This window comes from Nyctereutes procyonoides, unplaced genomic scaffold (genome assembly GCF_905146905.1).
Source record: "Nyctereutes procyonoides isolate TBG_1078 unplaced genomic scaffold, NYPRO_anot_genome, whole genome shotgun sequence".
NCBI lineage: Eukaryota > Metazoa > Chordata > Mammalia > Carnivora > Canidae > Nyctereutes > Nyctereutes procyonoides.
This window is the reverse complement of record NW_026575025.1, coordinates 11,793,423-11,810,605: the sequence shown is the minus strand read 5'-3', so window position 1 is coordinate 11,810,605 and position 17,183 is coordinate 11,793,423. Positions and strand designations below refer to the sequence as shown.

The 17,183-nt window shown below is 58.4% G+C and overlaps 1 protein-coding gene across 17 annotated transcripts in view; it reads right to left on the bottom strand.

The window, feature by feature from the left end:
- Positions 1-17,183, bottom strand: part of NRXN2 (neurexin 2) — a 97,368-nt gene that overhangs the window by 32,045 nt on the left and 48,140 nt on the right. For 8 of the 17 annotated variants that reach the window (XM_055311479.1, XM_055311548.1, XM_055311524.1 and 5 more), the window contains 6 exons: positions 15,142-15,168; positions 13,415-13,534; positions 12,646-13,027; positions 11,840-12,030; positions 10,024-10,197; positions 9,547-9,666 (listed from right to left, as the gene is read on the bottom strand). In XM_055311479.1, the coding sequence (XP_055167454.1) occupies positions 9,547-9,666; positions 10,024-10,197; positions 11,840-12,030; positions 12,646-13,027; positions 13,415-13,534; positions 15,142-15,168 (1,014 nt within the window). Of the gene's footprint in view, positions 1-4,077; positions 5,182-9,546; positions 9,667-10,023; positions 10,198-11,839; positions 12,031-12,645; positions 13,028-13,414; positions 13,535-15,141; positions 15,169-17,183 lie in introns of those variants that run through there. The other 9 variants (XM_055311498.1, XM_055311506.1, XM_055311540.1 and 6 more) reach the window with 2 other exon arrangements.

The window sequence follows — 17,183 nt, the reverse complement described above, 5'->3', positions numbered from 1 at the left end:
CTTTCCAGGAAAGGGCTCTGGAGAAGGGACCTAAGCCAAGGCTCAGAATGTTACTCCAGGATGGCCCAGACCCACCGTCTTTGACCTCCCCATGTAGCTAGTGAACCACTTTGTGCACAATGGGGGAGGGGGGGCAGCACACAACCCTGAAGCCCAAGGCAAGAGAGCCTCTGGCTGCACACAAGATGCCACCTGCCCAGGTGCCGACCACCAACGGCCCAGGAATGGCACCTTCTGTCCACACCCAACATGGTCTGGGCCTTCTGGACCCAGAAATTCATTGATCCAATAAAACACTAAATGATCAAGAATCTTCCATACAGTTCCCACACACCTGCATTCTAGAAAAAAAAAAAACAACCAACCATTAATATGGTTGGCTAACCCAGACCCAAACAATAAACTCATTCTATGTAAAAAAAAAAAAAAAAAAAAAAAAAAAAACCACATGCAGTGATGCCCCTGTGGTTGAAACTACATGTGCAAACCCTCTGCCTGTCTCCCCGCAGCACCAGAAGCCATGACAAAACCCTTCTGGTAGGTCTAGAATCATAAGAGGATAAAATGTCCTGTACAATTCAGAAAAGCCATGGTCCTGGGTGCCCACAGCCCATACCGGCTCTTTGAATACAGACCTCCATAACCCAGGGGGATCTCCACAGGTCCATATCCCTGGGCTCAGCTCTCTTGATCTAGAATCCCAGAACAATATCCTCTTGATTCTTATGCCCATTCTTGGCCATAAATCATCCAGTCAGAAGGCCAAGTTAACACGCCCATTTTCAGAATCGGAATCAATGCTAGTCCCTTTCTAAGCAAGCTGGAGTGATAAATCCAGAACCCCTAGAAGCTACTGACTCAGAACTAAGGTTAGAGTTGATCCCACCACCCTGGCTTCAGGGAGTAGCACAAATGAAGGGCGGGAGCTGAGGCTCTAGAATGGGAATCGGGGCCAACGACCAAGAGAGTGGCACCCCCGTGGGGCATTTTTAGGACTCAGGTGTACTGGTCCCCCATGACCAGACTGACAACCGGTGCAAGGGTGTCAATGGGTGTCTGGCAGGTCTGTAGGGATATTATGTAACAGGAGGGGTTGGGGATGGAAGGCAAATGGAAGAAAGAAGAGAAGAGAAGAAGGGAAGGAAGGCAAAGAGAAATAGAGGGAGAAAGAAGCCAGGGGAAGGGAAGTGAAGAAGCGATTACAGGAGATGCTCCCTCTCAATGGGGGATGCTAGGGAGATGTTGGGGCAGGGAAGGATCTCCCCTGGCCTAGAAAGCTCTCCAAAGCTGGCCTCTTCCTCTAGCCAAGCATGGGGTCCCAAGAGAAGCCCATCCTTTCACCTCTGTCCTCATGATTAGGTAAGCAGAGGTGGGAGGGGGTCAGCCAGAACAGATGGCCTCCTCCCTCCTCTTCTACCTGTCCTTTGACCCTCTTCCATCCACTCATTTGCCTGACCCTCCCCAGCTCCTTTCTTCAGGCTCCCACTACCTTCCATCACTGTCCTACAGCGCCCTCCTGATCCCCCACTGCTGCCATGTGCCACTGGGCAGCCATGAGCCCTCTTGGGGCTGTTCTTCTCTGCTGCACAGCAAAGGGGTGGCCATCTCGGAGGCAACCCCAACATCAACATTCCATACACACATACTTCCCCCCATGCTCTCTCCTCCATTTTCTCTCCTGGTCTCCCAGCTCTTTAGCTCCTTCACTGAGCCTCCCTGTGCCACTCAGCTCTGAGGAAGGCCCCTCCTTCCAATCTGCTCACCAACCCTGGGCCAGCTCCTCTCTGGGTCCCTTCCTCTTTCACCTCTGGCCCTCTACCCCCCCGCCCCCGCACACTTTCCCCCAATATCCCCACCTCCCCTTCTTTATCTCACCTTTCTGTCCCTTGCCTCAGTGCCCAGAAGGCCTGTGTCCTATGTGGGCCCTTTTAAGAGCAACACTGGGACTCTAGGGAGCTTGAGGGGGCATTGAAGAGGAGAGATGAAGGCACAAAGGGCCAGAGAGCTCATGTAAAGAAAAAGGGAATCGAGAGCGCTCAAGAAGGTATGGGCTTGGGAAGTGGAGGAAGAGCGAGACCCCTTCAGGGACCGGATGGAGGTGAACGCAGGGACCCTCTGCTGGGGAAGAGAGAAGAAAGCAATGGAGAGGATGCTGGGAAGGGGCCACTCATGGGAAGTGGAGGAAGACAGCACACAGGCATGGAAAATGAGCTAAAGATGAAGTAGGAGAACAAGGGAGCATAGAAAGGGGCTGAGAAGACTGGAAGGGACACGGGGGCAAAGGTTGGAAAGCAAGGATGGACAGAAGCAGAGCAGCACAGGAGAGGCAGAGGTGAGCGCAGACACAGTAGGCCCTGAGGAGCATGGCTGGGAAATGAGGAAGATACAGGCATGGAAGGTGAGGGAGGGACAAAAGTGGAGTTAAAAAAAAAAAAAAAAGAGGTGATGGACGGGCATGAATGGGAAGTGATGGAAGGCACAGAAATGCGAGGTGATGAGGGTCCAGCGTGAGAGCTGGTGACAACACAGTAAGAGTCAAGATAAAAGGTGATGATGGAAGCTTGGAGATGCCAGGACACCATGGGAGTCAAGACAGGCAGTGGTGGCAGGGACAGGTCTGGGAGGCAAATGAGGTACAAAGATGGGAGGTGATGGAGGTGACAAAGCGGAAGGTGAGAGAGGTACAGAGATGGAGGTGGTGGGGGTCCCCTATGGACAGGGATGGCAAGGCACAGGGAAGGGAAGTGATGAGTGGGCTAAAACAGGGGGTGATGGGCCCCTGGGATAGGAGGTGACAGGAGGTCTGAGAATATGAAATGAAGGAGGGCCTGAGATGGGAAGTGAGGGGGTCTGGTACGGAAATGAGGTGAAATGGGAAGACGGCTGGACAAGGAGATGATGGAGATGGCACAGACTAGAAGTTATGGGGTGCACTGACAGGAAGTGATGGGCCACAGAGACCCAGGGGTACAGAGATGGCAGGTGGCAGGTACACAGGTAGAAATATGACGCAGAGAACCTCGGGGCTAAAGCTATGAAGTGATGAGGGGGCTGAGACAGGAGGTGATACCGGGGCTGAAACAAGAAGTGATAGAAGGTTGGAAATGGAAGATGATGTGGTCTGAGAGGGAAGGTGAAGGAGGTTTTGAGGTGGAAGGTTATGAGGGGCTGAGACAAGAGGTGACAGTAAGTGGAAAATGCTAGAGGACTGACACCACAAGTGATTTGGTGACAGGGAGATTGGGACGAAGGTGAGGGAGAGATTGAGATGAGGGGTGGTGAGGAGGTTGGGCTGGGAGATTACAGGAAGCCTGAGTTGGAAGGTGATGGGGAGCCCGGGATGGGGGCTCGGAAGCTCCAAGCAATAGGGCTGCAGAGGTGAGAGATGCTGGGGGTCAGAGTTGAAGGCCTGGCAGAGATTAAGGGGCATGCAAAGGAGAAAGGAGGCTGGGAGAGGGCTGGGACGGTGGAGGGAGCTGCTTGTTTGGGAGGTGATGGAAAGGCAGGAGCAGGAAGAAGGAAGAAGGGAAGGTTGCTGGAGGGCCAGAGGTGAAAGAGGAAGAGATGGGACATGTCAGGCAGTGGGGACAGAAGGGATAGAGGGGAGCACCCCTGCAGGGGTGGGAGGCACAGAGATGCTAGACCAGCCGGGAAGGTAGGGAGAGGCAGAGGTGGAGGTAAGGTGGCAGAGATGAAGGAGATGAGGAAGGTAAGAGACACGGGGCAGAGGGGAGCTGGACAGAGGATGACAGGACGGAATGGGGAGGTGATGGGGGCGGAAACAGGAAGGTGATGACAACCCTGAGATGGGGAGAAGGAGGTGAAGGAGAGGCAAGAAATGAGTGATGGAGGCAGATTGCCGAGGTCGAAGAAGGAAGGGGCTGCGGGAGAAGCGAGGGTGGGGCTGAGAAGATGGGAGCAGGAGACGGTAGGTGAGGGAGCGCGGGCCCGCAAAGCCGAGGGGCCGGGCCGGGCGCGCACAAGCCGGGTGCGGCCCGCGGGGCCGGGGCCGCGCGCACGGGAGGCCCGGGAAGGGGGGGCGCGGGGGGGCCGGCCGGCCGCGGCAGCGCCACTTACCGTGCCCGCCGCGGGTGAGGAAGGGCATGCGGTTGATGGCGATGGGCACGGTGCCGTGCTTGCTGTGGAAGTGGTGGACGTGGTGGGTGGTGCTGAGGCTGGAGGAAACCCGGGCCCCCTCGGCCGCCCCCAGCAGCAGCAGCAGCAGCAGCAGGAGCAACGGCGGCGGCGGCAGCAGAGGTGGCGGCGGCGGCGTCAGGGGCCCGGCCAGGGCGGGGGGGCGGCGCGGGCACCCCCCCTGCCCGCTCCCCCCGGGGGGCATTTCGGCCCGGGGGCGGCCGCCTCACAGCCCCATGGCCGGGGGCGGGGACGCGGGGCGGCGCGGCCCCGCGAAGCCCCCCTCCGGCTCCGAGCCCCGGGAGGGGGGTAGGGGGTGAAGAGAAGGAAAACCAAGAGCCCAAGCCTCGGTCCGGAGCCAACGAAATCAACCGGATCCCGCCGGGGAATCCGAGGTCCGCGCAGCGGCAACGCCAAGATCCAGGACGCCTGGGTCCATCCCAAGGAGCTAAGGGTCCGCCCGCATCTCGGCGGGGTCGGAGCGGCGCAGGGGGCCGTCAGAAACCCGGGGGAGCGCCCGGGGGAGGGGGCATGGTGCCGGGCGGAGAGGCAGGGGAGGCGCGGGGGCCAGGCAGGGATGGCAGAGCGGGGGGAAATCCTGCGGAAAAACCGAGCCGGGGGAGGAGGGGGCCCGGGGGGGAGACGCGGGAGACCGACGGAGACCAGGGCCGGCCGCGCCGCCGATGCCGCGGCCGCCCGACGGAGGCCCGGGGAAAGGAGGGAGCGGCCGAGGGGGGGGCGCCGGGGGGGAGGAGAAGGGAGGAGGGAAGCAAATCCGGGTGAGGGAGGAATGAAGGCAGGAGAGGAGAGGAGAGGAGAGGAGAGGAGAGGAGAGGAGAGGAGAGGAGAGGAGAGGAGAGGAGAGGAGAGGAGAGGAGAGGAGAGGAGGGGAGGGGAGGGGAGCGGGGCTGAGCAGAGGAGAGGCGCGAGCCTGCGAGATTCCGGCGGAGAGATGGAGGCAGCGGAGTGTTGCTGCAGAGGCTGAGGGCTGGAAGGGAGAGGGAGGGAGGGAGCTGGGGAGGGAGGAGAGGCGAGCAGTGGAGAGGGGAGGGGAGACGGAGCGCGGGAGGGGGGGTGCAGGGCGGAGGGACCCGAGCGGCTCCCGAGCTGCGGGCGGCGCTGGGCAGCTCTGCCGCGCGGCACCTGGCTAGCCCGCTCTGCGCTCGCCTCTCCTCGGCGCGCGCCCGCCCCTCCCCCGCGCCCGGGCGCGCGCGCTCCCCGCCCCGGAGAAGGGGCCCTGCTGAATAATTGAACGCGACCGAGGCGAGCGAGGGAGGCGAGCTCCCTTCCTCCACCTTCCCTTCTCCCGCACCTGGACGCACCCCAGTAGTGCTCTCGGGTCCGGCGCGCAGGGATGTGGCCGCGGCCACCTCTGCACGCACCCCTCGGAACACACTTGCACGCTAGGATGTGGACGGGTATGGAGCCACCCACGTGCCCACACAGGCGCCAGTGAGCGCGCAGGCACACGTCGGCTCAGACACATACATGCACACATGTGCTCACAGGCACTGGCACACGGACTCACATGCAGCTCGGGGGAGGGGCACGGGGTGTGAACATGCACAGAGGCACATGAGCGTGCACACATACATGTTTGGCCACAGGGGATGAACAGCCAACATACACACAGCCACCTCCTCCCAGCTCACCCTCCAAAAACAATGACCCAGAGCCTCAAAGGTACCCAAGAGTGAGTCAGGTCACACACACACACACACACACACACACACACACAGTCTTCTCACCACCTACCCAAAAGGGTGCTCCCCTACCCCCTGCACACCCCTGAACTTCTCCAATCCTCCCTCTCTCCACTCCCCCGCCCCTCCCCCAGCCTCAACCTCTCCCTCCTCGAAGTTTCCAGGACACCTGTCCACTGAGTGTCCCATGTAGTACAAAACCCTTCCTGGGTCACTTATGTTCAGCTGAGAAAGCCCTTCTAGGTGCCCCTTCACTGAGATCTGTCCCTCTCCCACCCCCACCCCCCGCAGAGTTTTGGAGACCTCTGGGAAGCACCTGTCATAGCCCAAGAGATAAGTGCAGAGAGTCTCCCTTGCCTTCATCTGGATGTGACCTCTGCACCCACATCAATCTGGGTTCCGTTAGGACCAGGAAAGAGATGTGTGGGGGGAGCCAGAGGGTAGAAAAAGGATAGGAAGGGAGGTGGAGATGGAACTGGAAGGAGCCAAAGAAACAGTATAGTAGGGTGGGGAGGAGAGGTGGTGAAGAAAGGCCAAAAGGAAGGGCAAAAGGAAGGAGGAGGTGAAATGAGAAAGGGGAGGGAGTGTGGGGCACCCAGGCAGGAGAGGACTCGCTCCTGCCTATTGATGCCAAATTCCATCTTGGAGCAAAACCTGTTACCAAGAGCTGCACATGTGCTGCAGGCCACTCTCAAATGCTGTCAGCACCCAGGACCACCTCCCCACCCCCATTGGCCCCAGGCCCTTCATAAGAGAAAGCTACAAGGTGCTACAGGGCTCTGGGAGGGAGGAGAGAGGGCAGCCTGCAAAGCCCCCCCCTACCCCCACTCCACCCCACCCAAGCCTTGTCCTCCTGCCCCTCTGTCCCGTTCTTAGCTGCCCCTGGCTCTGGAATAGAGACTGACACAGCTCTGGGCAGGCAGAAAATGTACGGTCCCAGAGGGAGGGAGGGAGGAGCTGGTGGCTGTGAGAGAAGAGGAAGGGAAACCGCCTAGAGGGCAATCAATATTAGTGAGTGGGAAGTGGAGAGAGTTGCAGAGGGTAGCACTGGGGAGCGAGGAGGGGAGACAGAAGGTACAAAAAAAGAGAGAGGTGTGTGAGAGTTAATAGAAGCTGCAGAGAGGGACAGAGCAAGTGGATGAGAAACAGGGTAAGACATGGTGAAGAACTGCTGCCTGGGGGGGGCTCTGGAAGACAGCACCCACCCCCCCCACTCCATAGCAGGCCTGATGGGAGTGCCTGGGTCCTGAACCCAAGTGCCATGGCAGGGAGTTCCCTTCCTCTCTCTTTCTCTCTTTCTCTTTCTTGGCAGAGATGGGTTCCCTCCTGTGATCTCTCTTGCCTTCCCAGTGCAGACTACAGAGATATAAAGGGACACAGAGGTTCTTCACACCCCATGTCACAGATGGAGAAACTGAGTCCACAAATTGGTCAGACCTCTCCCTATCCCAGTCTCTCCCCCACAAGACAACCCCAACCCTCCTCCCTGTCTTCTTCGTGACCAGCGGCCTTCTCAGAGCCTTCACACTCAGGGGCAGAGTGAACTGAACAGGCCTCTTGGCCAGGTTCCTGCTTGATCTTGTGCCTCGCCAGGGCCTTGATGAGATCAGCCAGAGAGAGGCAGCATGAACACAAAACAGCCAAGCGTGGAGAACCAGGAGGCACGACTCCCAGAGAAGAGGGAATTAGGGTTTGGGAAGCAATGGCAGAACCCCCAAACCCAGGGTTCCTGCCTGCCCTTCACTGGCGGAGATCTCAGAAGGTCACCCAGGGCTGGTATTTGGCGAAGCAGCAGGAAGAATCCCGACAGCTGCCAGGCTGCACCCACCTTGTCTTTACCTGCATGGCTCTGCTCAGGCTCGGCCACCAGACACACAGACCACTGCTCGGGGATGATGATTCTTGCCAAGATGTGCTCTGCTCCCCAGCCTCAATTATCCCTGCCTCCCACCTGCCTGGAACCTGGAGAAGCTGTTCCCACCTCTCTTCCCACCCCTGCTAAAAAAGATGGCATGACTCCCTTAAACCCCCATCAATCACTATGCCTGCCTCCAGAAGGCTCCAGTGTGTGGGAGTCAGTAGTGACGATGGGCAGTGGCATTTCTTGACCTTGATCCCTTGCCCTCCAGGCAAGAAATGCCCACTATTAGCACCACCAGCACCCAGGACTAAAGGAGCAGCGGGAGGTAACAGAGGCAGGAGCTCCTAGGTCCTAGCTGCACTCTGCCCCCAGCATCCTAGGACTTAGGGCATGGAAACAGCTTTGGTGTCCTCATTATTTAAACAGGATAGCCGGTCTCCATCCCCCTGCCTTCTTTGAGGAACAAATTAAAAGTGCCTTGTGAGCTGCCAAACATGAAACAATCAGCAGGCATTGCTACTATGAAGCAGTAAAGTGACCACCGTCTCCAGATCTCCTGTATACAGAGAGTGAGCCGACAAGAAAATCCTGGAGACAGGATGGGGATGTGGAGGTACTCAAGGCTGGGCCATGCCTGAGAACCAGGACAACACTGAGGGCGACAGGACATACTTCCAGAGAAGGACATACTTCCAGAGAAGGAAAACCCAACATCTGCCCAAGAGCCCAAGCCCTGAAACAGGTAGGTTTATCCTGTAAGAAAGTCAGGACTCAGGCTCAGATGACTAAGGCTCCAAGGCCTGGCATGGAGGCAAAGGCATCGTGACCTGTTTTTAGCCTAGATCGACTATTAACTACCCCCCAGAAATCCACTGACCCCTCCGGGCCTCAGTTTCCAAGTTTGTAAAATGAAGAAGCTCAGTGCTGCATAGTGTGTGTGTGTGTGTGTGTGTGTGTGTGTGTGTGTGTGTGTATCTTTTCCCAGGCCACTGACTTGTCACATCCCTGGTCTCTCAACAGGCCTACCCCTGGGAAGATCATCAGGTGATGCCTGAGAAGGCTGTCCCCTCTCCCAGCCACTGCCCCCCTCAGATAGAAGCTTCCCTGCCCCAGGCTCTAACCAGCTGCTGGGTACCAACCACAAGGGACTAGAAACTGCTGTCCATCTTGCCCTCTCTAGGGAGGGGCCTTAAATAATATGCAAGTTGGCAGACAGATGCCCAGGTGAGGAGAAAAACCAGGCAAGGACATTAAGGAGTGTCCTTGTGACTCCAAGGGACAATCTGTAGCTGAGATTCCCTCGGGACAGGGGTGGGAACCTGCACAGCCAGAGTCTAGGGAAGCCAGCTGGGCCTGGCCCCCAGGGAACCTCCTGAGCCTGCCCCCCTGGGAGTGGGCCTACCCAGGTCAGGAAATCAGAGACTTCCACTGCAAGCTTCTGAGGGCACCAGAGGAAAAGGGGTACTGGTGAACACCTGCCCCTGCCCACTGTCCCACGTAATAGCATGTATGCGTGAGCTACAAATAAAGCATGTAAGACTGTCACCAAAATCTCCCAGGAGGAATGGAGCCTGACACCTTTGGTCATAGGTGAAGGGAGTGGTGTCCAACCAGCTCAGAATGAGGAGAGGAGGCCACCTGGCAACAGATTGCCCCCAAGATTCAGCAGCAGCAATCCTGCACAGGCCCAATAGAAAAGTCTCCAAGAGTGGACAGGTACCCAGCAGCTCCCCTTGGGCTCTCAACAGGAAGGGCTAAGAAGGAAGCAGAATGGCTCTCAGAGACCCTTCCTCCCTCCCTGATGGTCCCTGCAGATGGGCCTGGGCCAGAAGCTCCCCGGGCACTCACGGTCATTGCAGACAGGGCCTCCGTAGGAAGTCATGGTGCAGTCACAGGTGAAGCCATCCCACTGTTGCAAACAGACGCCCTGGTTGGCACAGGACTCTTCGGTGCAGGTGGTGCTGGGGCCTGGAAGAGGCAGGAGGAAGGAACACCCCCCACTCAGTCAAGACCCCTCCCTCCCCAGGAGGTGTGAAAGCTTCAGAGCCAGGCCAGGGGTCCGGCTCTCAGCCCTGCCAGGCCTAAAAGGGCCAAAACCTGACAAGGGAATGGGGGCAAGGGGAAGGAACCTCAGGGACTGCTAGGTTTGGGCTTGACCTGTGATAAGGGGTGGAGGTAAGAGGCAATAGGAAGGGCAAGAGACCCCTCAGCCCCTGCAGCCCTGCCCCGGAGCTATGGGGGCACTTTGGCTGCCCCAGTGCACCTGGGCAGCTGGCCCTCCTGCAGCCTGCAGAATCACACCTAACGCCTCCACCCTACACTCACCATCACAGCCCCTCTCCACCTGCCCGATGCGGTGCAGGGCGTCAGCGATGAGGTCTGGGAGGCGTCCATTGAGGTCCACCGAGGCCAGGCAGCCCTGAAAGCCATCCCGGGAGGCCACCAGCTTGGGCAGGTTGCTGAACATGTTCTTGCTCAGACCACCAATGTACAATTCCCCTGCAAAAGAAGAGAGGTCAAAACCTAGGCACCCTGGTGTCCCCGTCCCCCTCCTGGGACACCAGCATCTGGTTGACAAATCCTCCCAGCCCGCAGCATCCCCTCCCTCCCAGACTCCAGTTTCTCTTTGGAGATCCCACGACCCACCCCCACCTCTTCCTTCTTCCTTCTCCACTTTGCCATCTGTCTGCTTCCCCACCCCAAGAGAAGCCCAGATGCCCAGGGCGGGGTTGGTGGGGAGGGGTGGGAGCAGCTGGAAGAACGGGCTCCATGCTCTCTCCCACACATCTGATTCCAGTTCCGGCCTGTAATCAGGGCCTTTCAGAGACATGAGGCCCCATCTGCACCACTCCCACTCCCTTACTTCTCTGTTCCCACGGCTCCTTCAAGCCTCTCTCAGCCAGCTCAGTGCTCTGACCCTATCTCCCTCTCCCCCACAACCAGTGCTGGGCCTAGGGACTCTGAGTGACTCCAGGAAGTTCTCTTCAGGGACACCTGATCCCAGGCACTGCTGCTTGGCCATATCACACCCAACTCCCTGGAAGTCTTGGCCAGCCCATAGCAAAGCTTCGGCAAGACAGTCTTGGCCACCAGCTCCTTGCAACACAAGACTAGCTAGCCCAAGCCACCCTGGGGTTTGCCGCCACTATGGATTATCTGTGACACATCGCCCCCTTCAGGGGGCCTGGAGGATTGGCAGCACTCTGCCAGTACCTGACCAGGCTTCCAGCTCCAACTCTGAGTCCGGTTCACTTGGTGACCTAAGGCAAGCTATCTAGCCTCTGAAGCTCCCATGTTCTCCTCTCCAAGGGGGGGGGGTGGGTGAATTCCCTGGTCTCTGAGGACCCTCCCCTAGCCCAGACAGTCTGAATCACACTGACACAAAGGGGTCCCCAGGGGCTGAGGGCTACTCAGAGCCTGTGAAAGAGGTGGCTCATGTTGCCCCAGTGGCCTCGAGAAGCCTCAGGCCTCATCTTCATTTTTGTTCCAAGCCCTGGGCCTGGAGGCTCCTCCTTCTTCCCTGCTCTCTCAGGCACCCATTCTGCGGGCAGGCAAGGACTACTTCCATGGCTACCCAAGAGGCCCGGGGAATGCGTGACTCTGGTATGACACAAAGCCTACAAGGGAAGCCTGAATCCAAGAGTCGCCTGAGCTAGCCTAGCCAGTGCCCAGTGTATATGACAAAGGCAGCAGGCAGGCACCCCACAACTACTACTCCGTTGTCCCTTTATCAACTGCTCCCTCCTATCCCATCTGGAGGAGGCACCTGCCAGGGCGCTAAGCTCCCCAATCCCTTTCCAGCCCTCAACCAAGGCAGACTGCTCAAGCTGGGAGGCCAAAAGGCCTTCAGAAGCCCTGGACCACCTACTGCTAGCTCTAGAGCGAGGCCGCCAAGCTCCCCCCCCCCCAAGGCATATCCTGTGGCCAGGCTTTACGTGTTGAGGGCAGCCTCCTGGAGAACTGAACCGAAAACATCAGACTGGACACAGCAGAGAAGGGGAAGGAGGTGGAGACTGTGGGCGGGGGAGAGAGAGGACCACCCAACTGAAAGAGCACACTGGTCAGGGATGGGAGGCAGCTTGCTGAGGCCGAGAGGTGTCTGAGTTAGGGCCAGGCCTCCTCCACAGGCCCCAGGCCCCACCTTTGAGATCGAGGTTTCGGGCTCCATTGGAGTGCTGTGTGACCGTGCGGGAGTCGATCTTGAGAGTGTGCACATTGCCTGGGTCCCTGGACACCACCACGTTGTGCCACTGGTTGTCATTGACCGGTTTGTCTGAGTTCCCCTTCATCAAGGATGGGCCATTCCCCAGGTCAAACACGTAGTGGATGTACCTGCCCCATGGTAGGGAGGAGACACCGGTCAAGGCAGGGGCAGTGCTGGGAAGGCAGAGTAAAGAGGAGCTATGGCTTGCGGGGACCCTAGGTACCACAGGATGGAGAGGGAGACCCAGGAGCAGAAGGACCCAGCCCAAGGGCAAGAGGTTGCTGGTGTGAGGTCCGATCACGCAGAGAACGTGGGGATGGAGGGCCACAGAGGAGCCGGATCCTGTAACAGGCTCAGAAGGGGAGCTGGTGGGGGGAGAGATTCGTGGGGACAACAGGGACCTCCAGGGGTGGGACAGAGATGCTCTGGGAGGGGGTCCTCAGACAAGAGAGGCCATAGGGCAGGGGCCCTGCCTTCTGTCTACAGAGAGGACCTGCCTGAGCCAGGACAGTGAATGAAAAACAGACACAACTGGGAAAATCCTGGTGAGGCAGTAACTGGGGAGTAGCCAGAGTGGAGGAAGGGGATGCTGCTTTTCCATCTTGGCAGGTGGCTGGGGACTTGAGCCCTGAGCTATGGGTTCAGGGGACTGGATGTCTCAGCCAGCAGCTGGGGGCCAGATTCTGGGCAGCCCAGGAAGGGGAATCCCTTCCTCGCCAGTGGTGCCGCGCCCAGCACCTCACCCCTTGACCAGCTCGATGACAATGAAGTCATTGCCATTGCCCGAGTTGAACAGGAGAAGCCCATCGGGGGCTGTGGTCTTGAACTGGAAGAATAGGTGCATGGAAGCATAAGCTTGGAGCGTGGCGAGAGCCAGGTAGCTGCTGCGACTCTTGAAGGTGACAGGATCGGCCACGATGGCCCGCAGGCCAAAACGAGCATTGAGCTCGCAGTAGGTGATGTCGCCATCCTTGCACTGGTCCATGTAGGGCTGGCCGTTGAACACCAGCCCGCTCAGGTGCCCGATGAAGTTGGAGGGGACCACAGAGATGAAGCGCCGCTCTGTCATGATGCCTGTCTCAATGTTGTGGAACTCCAGCCGCGTGTGGGCTCCTGCCATCTGTCCTGCTCAGGACCAGAGACAGAGATGAGGCAGGCAGACTGGGGGATCATTTCCGGGGCTGGGCGTTGGGTGCCAGGAGCCTCGGCTCCACATAAGAGCCTCAGTGGTGGTGGTGGGGGGGGGTTGCTGACAACAGGGCCCAGGAGGAGCCAGACAACTCAGTGGCCTAGTGCTCACAGCCATCCGGGGCCATGCCACCTGCAAGGAGCTAAAACAGTCCCCCATGGTCAGGGGGGCCCCCCATACTATACCACCCTCAGGGAGAGATTACCACGGTAGCTCGCCAGAATGTGGTCCCTAGGAGTGGAGACCCAGGCAGCTGTCACCAAGAACAGGGCCACCCACAGATCGCTAGAAATGTATCCACTCCCTGGTCTCAGACCACTTACCTTCCACGGTGACGTTGTCCACAGACAGCTGCAAGCTCTTGCCACGCCGCACCACCCTCACCGTGTGCCACTCGTTATCATTGAGCTTGTGCCCCGCAAAGAGCGTCTCAGGGCCTTTACCTGTGGCACCAATGGGGGAGTGAGCACGGCCCTCACACGCACTCGCATATGGCTCTGTGGGCCCCCCCAAGCACACAGAGTCTTCTCCCCACCCCCCGCATACACACATGTGCGCCCAGGTCCACACATTCAACCTATGGCACATATTCAGCTGTGCCACACACCCACACACACACACAAGTACACACACTCATGCTATTTTTACACACCCGGTCATAAATCCAGATAACACTCAGTGCTGCCATTCTGGGCAATTTCCAAGGGCATCATTGGATTAGAATTTGATGAGAATGGTGCCTCCAGAGTTGTGCCCTGAGGCCTTGCACACAGACACCCATATCTACAACCAACATTTTCTTTCCAAGTCTTCTAAGGAACTTCAATGTCAGTGTGTGTAGCCAGCAGTGAAATTCCCAGCATATAGTCATAGACCTATAATTTTCAAAAATACAGAGCATTACCATGCTCCCACTTGTATTGTGTACTCCCAGCTCCGTTGCTGGCAGTGAGACCTTCACACAGACACACAGCTCCCCCATCTACAGAGGGTCCCCATGTGACCTCTCTGTACACAATTGGTCAACTCCACACCCCTGGATGTGCAACCACACACGCAGCACAACCAACATGGCCAGAGAGAGGAACGTTTCTTAGCAATTATGACCATTTATTCAAGATCAGAATTATCTGACCCCAAGTCTAGAACAAAATATCTTTTTCTTTAGGACGATATGAAACTGTGCTGCACTCCCAGATCACCACCCAGACCCCCAGTGCTCAGGCTAGCGGGGACAGGGTTCACCACGCATGGGCACACAGGTACCAAACACACACAGAACCACGCTGAGCGTGCACGTGCACACACACACACACACACACACACACACACACACACACACAGCCCCTCGGCCTGTGTCTGCCATGTTCCCAGTGCTCTCTTGCATGACATCAGGGCACACCACGCAGAAACACTCTCCCGAAGACAGAACATTGAGCCCAGCACACCCGGATGCTCAGAAATGTCCACACCTGCTCTCCGTCTCACCCAGCTGAGAGCCTCTCAATGCACCCCCTCTCAATGCACCCCCACATGGCAGAAACTCAGCCCCTGCCTGACACAGGAGCTGTGGAGGGCTGAACTTTGAAGCCCTGACCCTCATCTTCTTCTTTGCGGGCCTCGCCCTCCCCCTTGTGGCCACCTCTGAAGATGCAGTGGAACTTCCCAGCGCCTCTCTGGCTTCTTCTGGCCATAGGGTGGGGGGCTGTCCTGCTGCGGGTGCCACCAAGTCTTTGTCCCCCCCACCAAGTCTTTGCCCCACCTTCTTGGGGACTTGAGATGACAAGGTTTCCTGGCCTTCTCAGAGCTAGTGAGCGTGCTGACCCAGGGCCCTCCACCAGCCCTTCCTGGTTCAGCCTCATTGGTTCTGCCCTCCACAGCCACCCCACCCCCACCGCCCTCATGCCTGCTCCCCTCCCCACACCCACTGCCCAATCCCCACACAGGCTAGTGAGGAAGGCTGTCCTCCCCACACTGTCCCTCCCCAGATCCCAGTGCCCAGCATCCCAGGACCCTGGGGGCTCTGCAGAAGAAGAGGGAAGCCACTTACTGGGTGCGCAGCCGACGCGCAGGCAGTCTGGGGGGGCCATGGGGCGGGCAGAGGGGGAGGGGAGACAAAAAGGTAGAACAAGTTTTTTTTTTTACATCCTTCATAGGGAGGGGTGTCTGCGGGCGGGGGTTCCCCCCGGGACCACTTTCTGGGGACCACGCGTGCCCAGGTGCCCTCTTCCCTTCCTCAGTTGGATCCATCCCTCCTGCCCCCAAGAGGGCTCCAACCCTCCCCAGAGCTGGGAGGCAGGGCAGTCAGGTGATGGGAAGAGGAGCCCAGGCCTCTCGTGTCTGAGGGAGATGGGCACCTTGGGAATCCCAGTCGTACAGGGGATCATAGTGGGGCTGCAGGCTTGACCCACCCCACATCTCCGCATTTCTGGGAGGGAGATGTCTGGGGAGGGCCAGAAGCCCTGCATCCCCTGCTCTGGGACGACTTCCTGCTCAGAGCCCAAGTTGTGACACATCACTCTCCATGCCCGCCCTGGGCTCTGAGCTAAATGACGGGGTCTGTCCCAGGGCTCCCTTCCGGTGGCCATACACCTCCCAGAGTCCCAGGGGAGTAGCACCACCGCTACAGGAACCTTCTTCTACCCTTCCTAATATGGAGGATGCAAGGCTGCCACTGGGGACTGCAGTGATCCTTCACCCTAGAGTAGCTAGTATCAATCCGTGCTACGGAGGGGTCAGGGCCTCACAGATGGGGACACTGAGGCCCCAAATTATGATTTCAGAGGACACACAGCAAATCTGGGACAAGCAGGCAAAGTCTCCTGCTCCTGCCCCACCTCTCTGCTCCAGCACTGCTATCCTATGACTCCAGGATCAGCAGGCTCCACGTGGCCAGAAAGCACACTATCTACACAAAACTGCAGCCCAGGGCCCCAGGGCCTTGGGATGCCCCCCCGAAGGGACACATTACCCACAACGTGTTAGGTGGCCACCCCTACAGAGGGAACAGAACACTAGGGTCCTAGGAAGTTGAGGCTTAGGGCCCTTTGGACACCTGCACCAAGCCATCAGACCCAGATAGCCTAAGGCCGCAGGAAGTCCTACACCCTGGGGCAGAGGAGCTGGATCCTAATCTCATTATGTGGCTGTGGGCAAATCTCTCTTCTCTGAGCCTCAGTCTTCCTTCCTGTGAGCTGAGAACAAGAGACAGGTGTCTAGTGGGGTGGCCCTGGTCTTTCAGGAAAAGGACAGCTTCCAGCAATATCCTGGCATCCTGCGGCTCCTCCCAGGACAGGCTCTACCTGCACCCCTGCACCCAGGAAGCAAAGGCAGAGGGGGGCATGTGGCATCCCGTGGGCTCCTGAAGGTTCCTGTAGGGGAGGTAAACCAATTCCCCTGTGGCTCTGAGGGCACGGGCCCCTCGGGCAGTACGGCTGAGCTCTACACGCGTCGTCAACCACAGCAGAAGAGTGGGGGGGAGCAGCCGGGACCCTAAGCCACAGCCTGGCACCAAGGGAGGGAAGAGAAAGCAGAGGAAGGCCGAGGAACAGGTTCAGGGGGAAGTCAGAGGCACAGTAAGAGGAAGGAGGTAGAAAGAGTGCAGAGAGAGAAGAGGAAGGAAGGGGGAGCCAAGGGAAGACACTACAGGAGGGGTCAGGGCAAGGGTGGGAGGGTGCCAGGCCTGGAGTCAGGTCGCGGGGGCTCTCTTTGGGCCAGCAGAGTCTTCACCAATGAAGGGTCCAAAAAAGAAAAAAGAGGCTGGAAGGGCAGGTGATCCCCTGCTGGGAAAAGCTGTTCTTCCCCTGCCCAGCAGGGGAGCACTGGGAATGGGGGCCCATCTGTCCAGAGAAGAGGTGTCAGCTCCAGGTCCGCCCCCGGCAATGACCCCACTCTCAGAAGCCCCACTCCAGTGGGATTTGGGGACAGCGAGCACCCCATGAAGACTGCAGGAAAGAGCCGGCACCATCCCAGAGGCCAGCAGAAAGCAGGAGTGAGAGCAGGTGCCAACCCTTCCACACACGCACCCGCCCAGAGCCCAGCTCAGGCAGCTTTAGCTAAGTGACCTGTTAGCTAGTCACCTGTGTCTCAGGT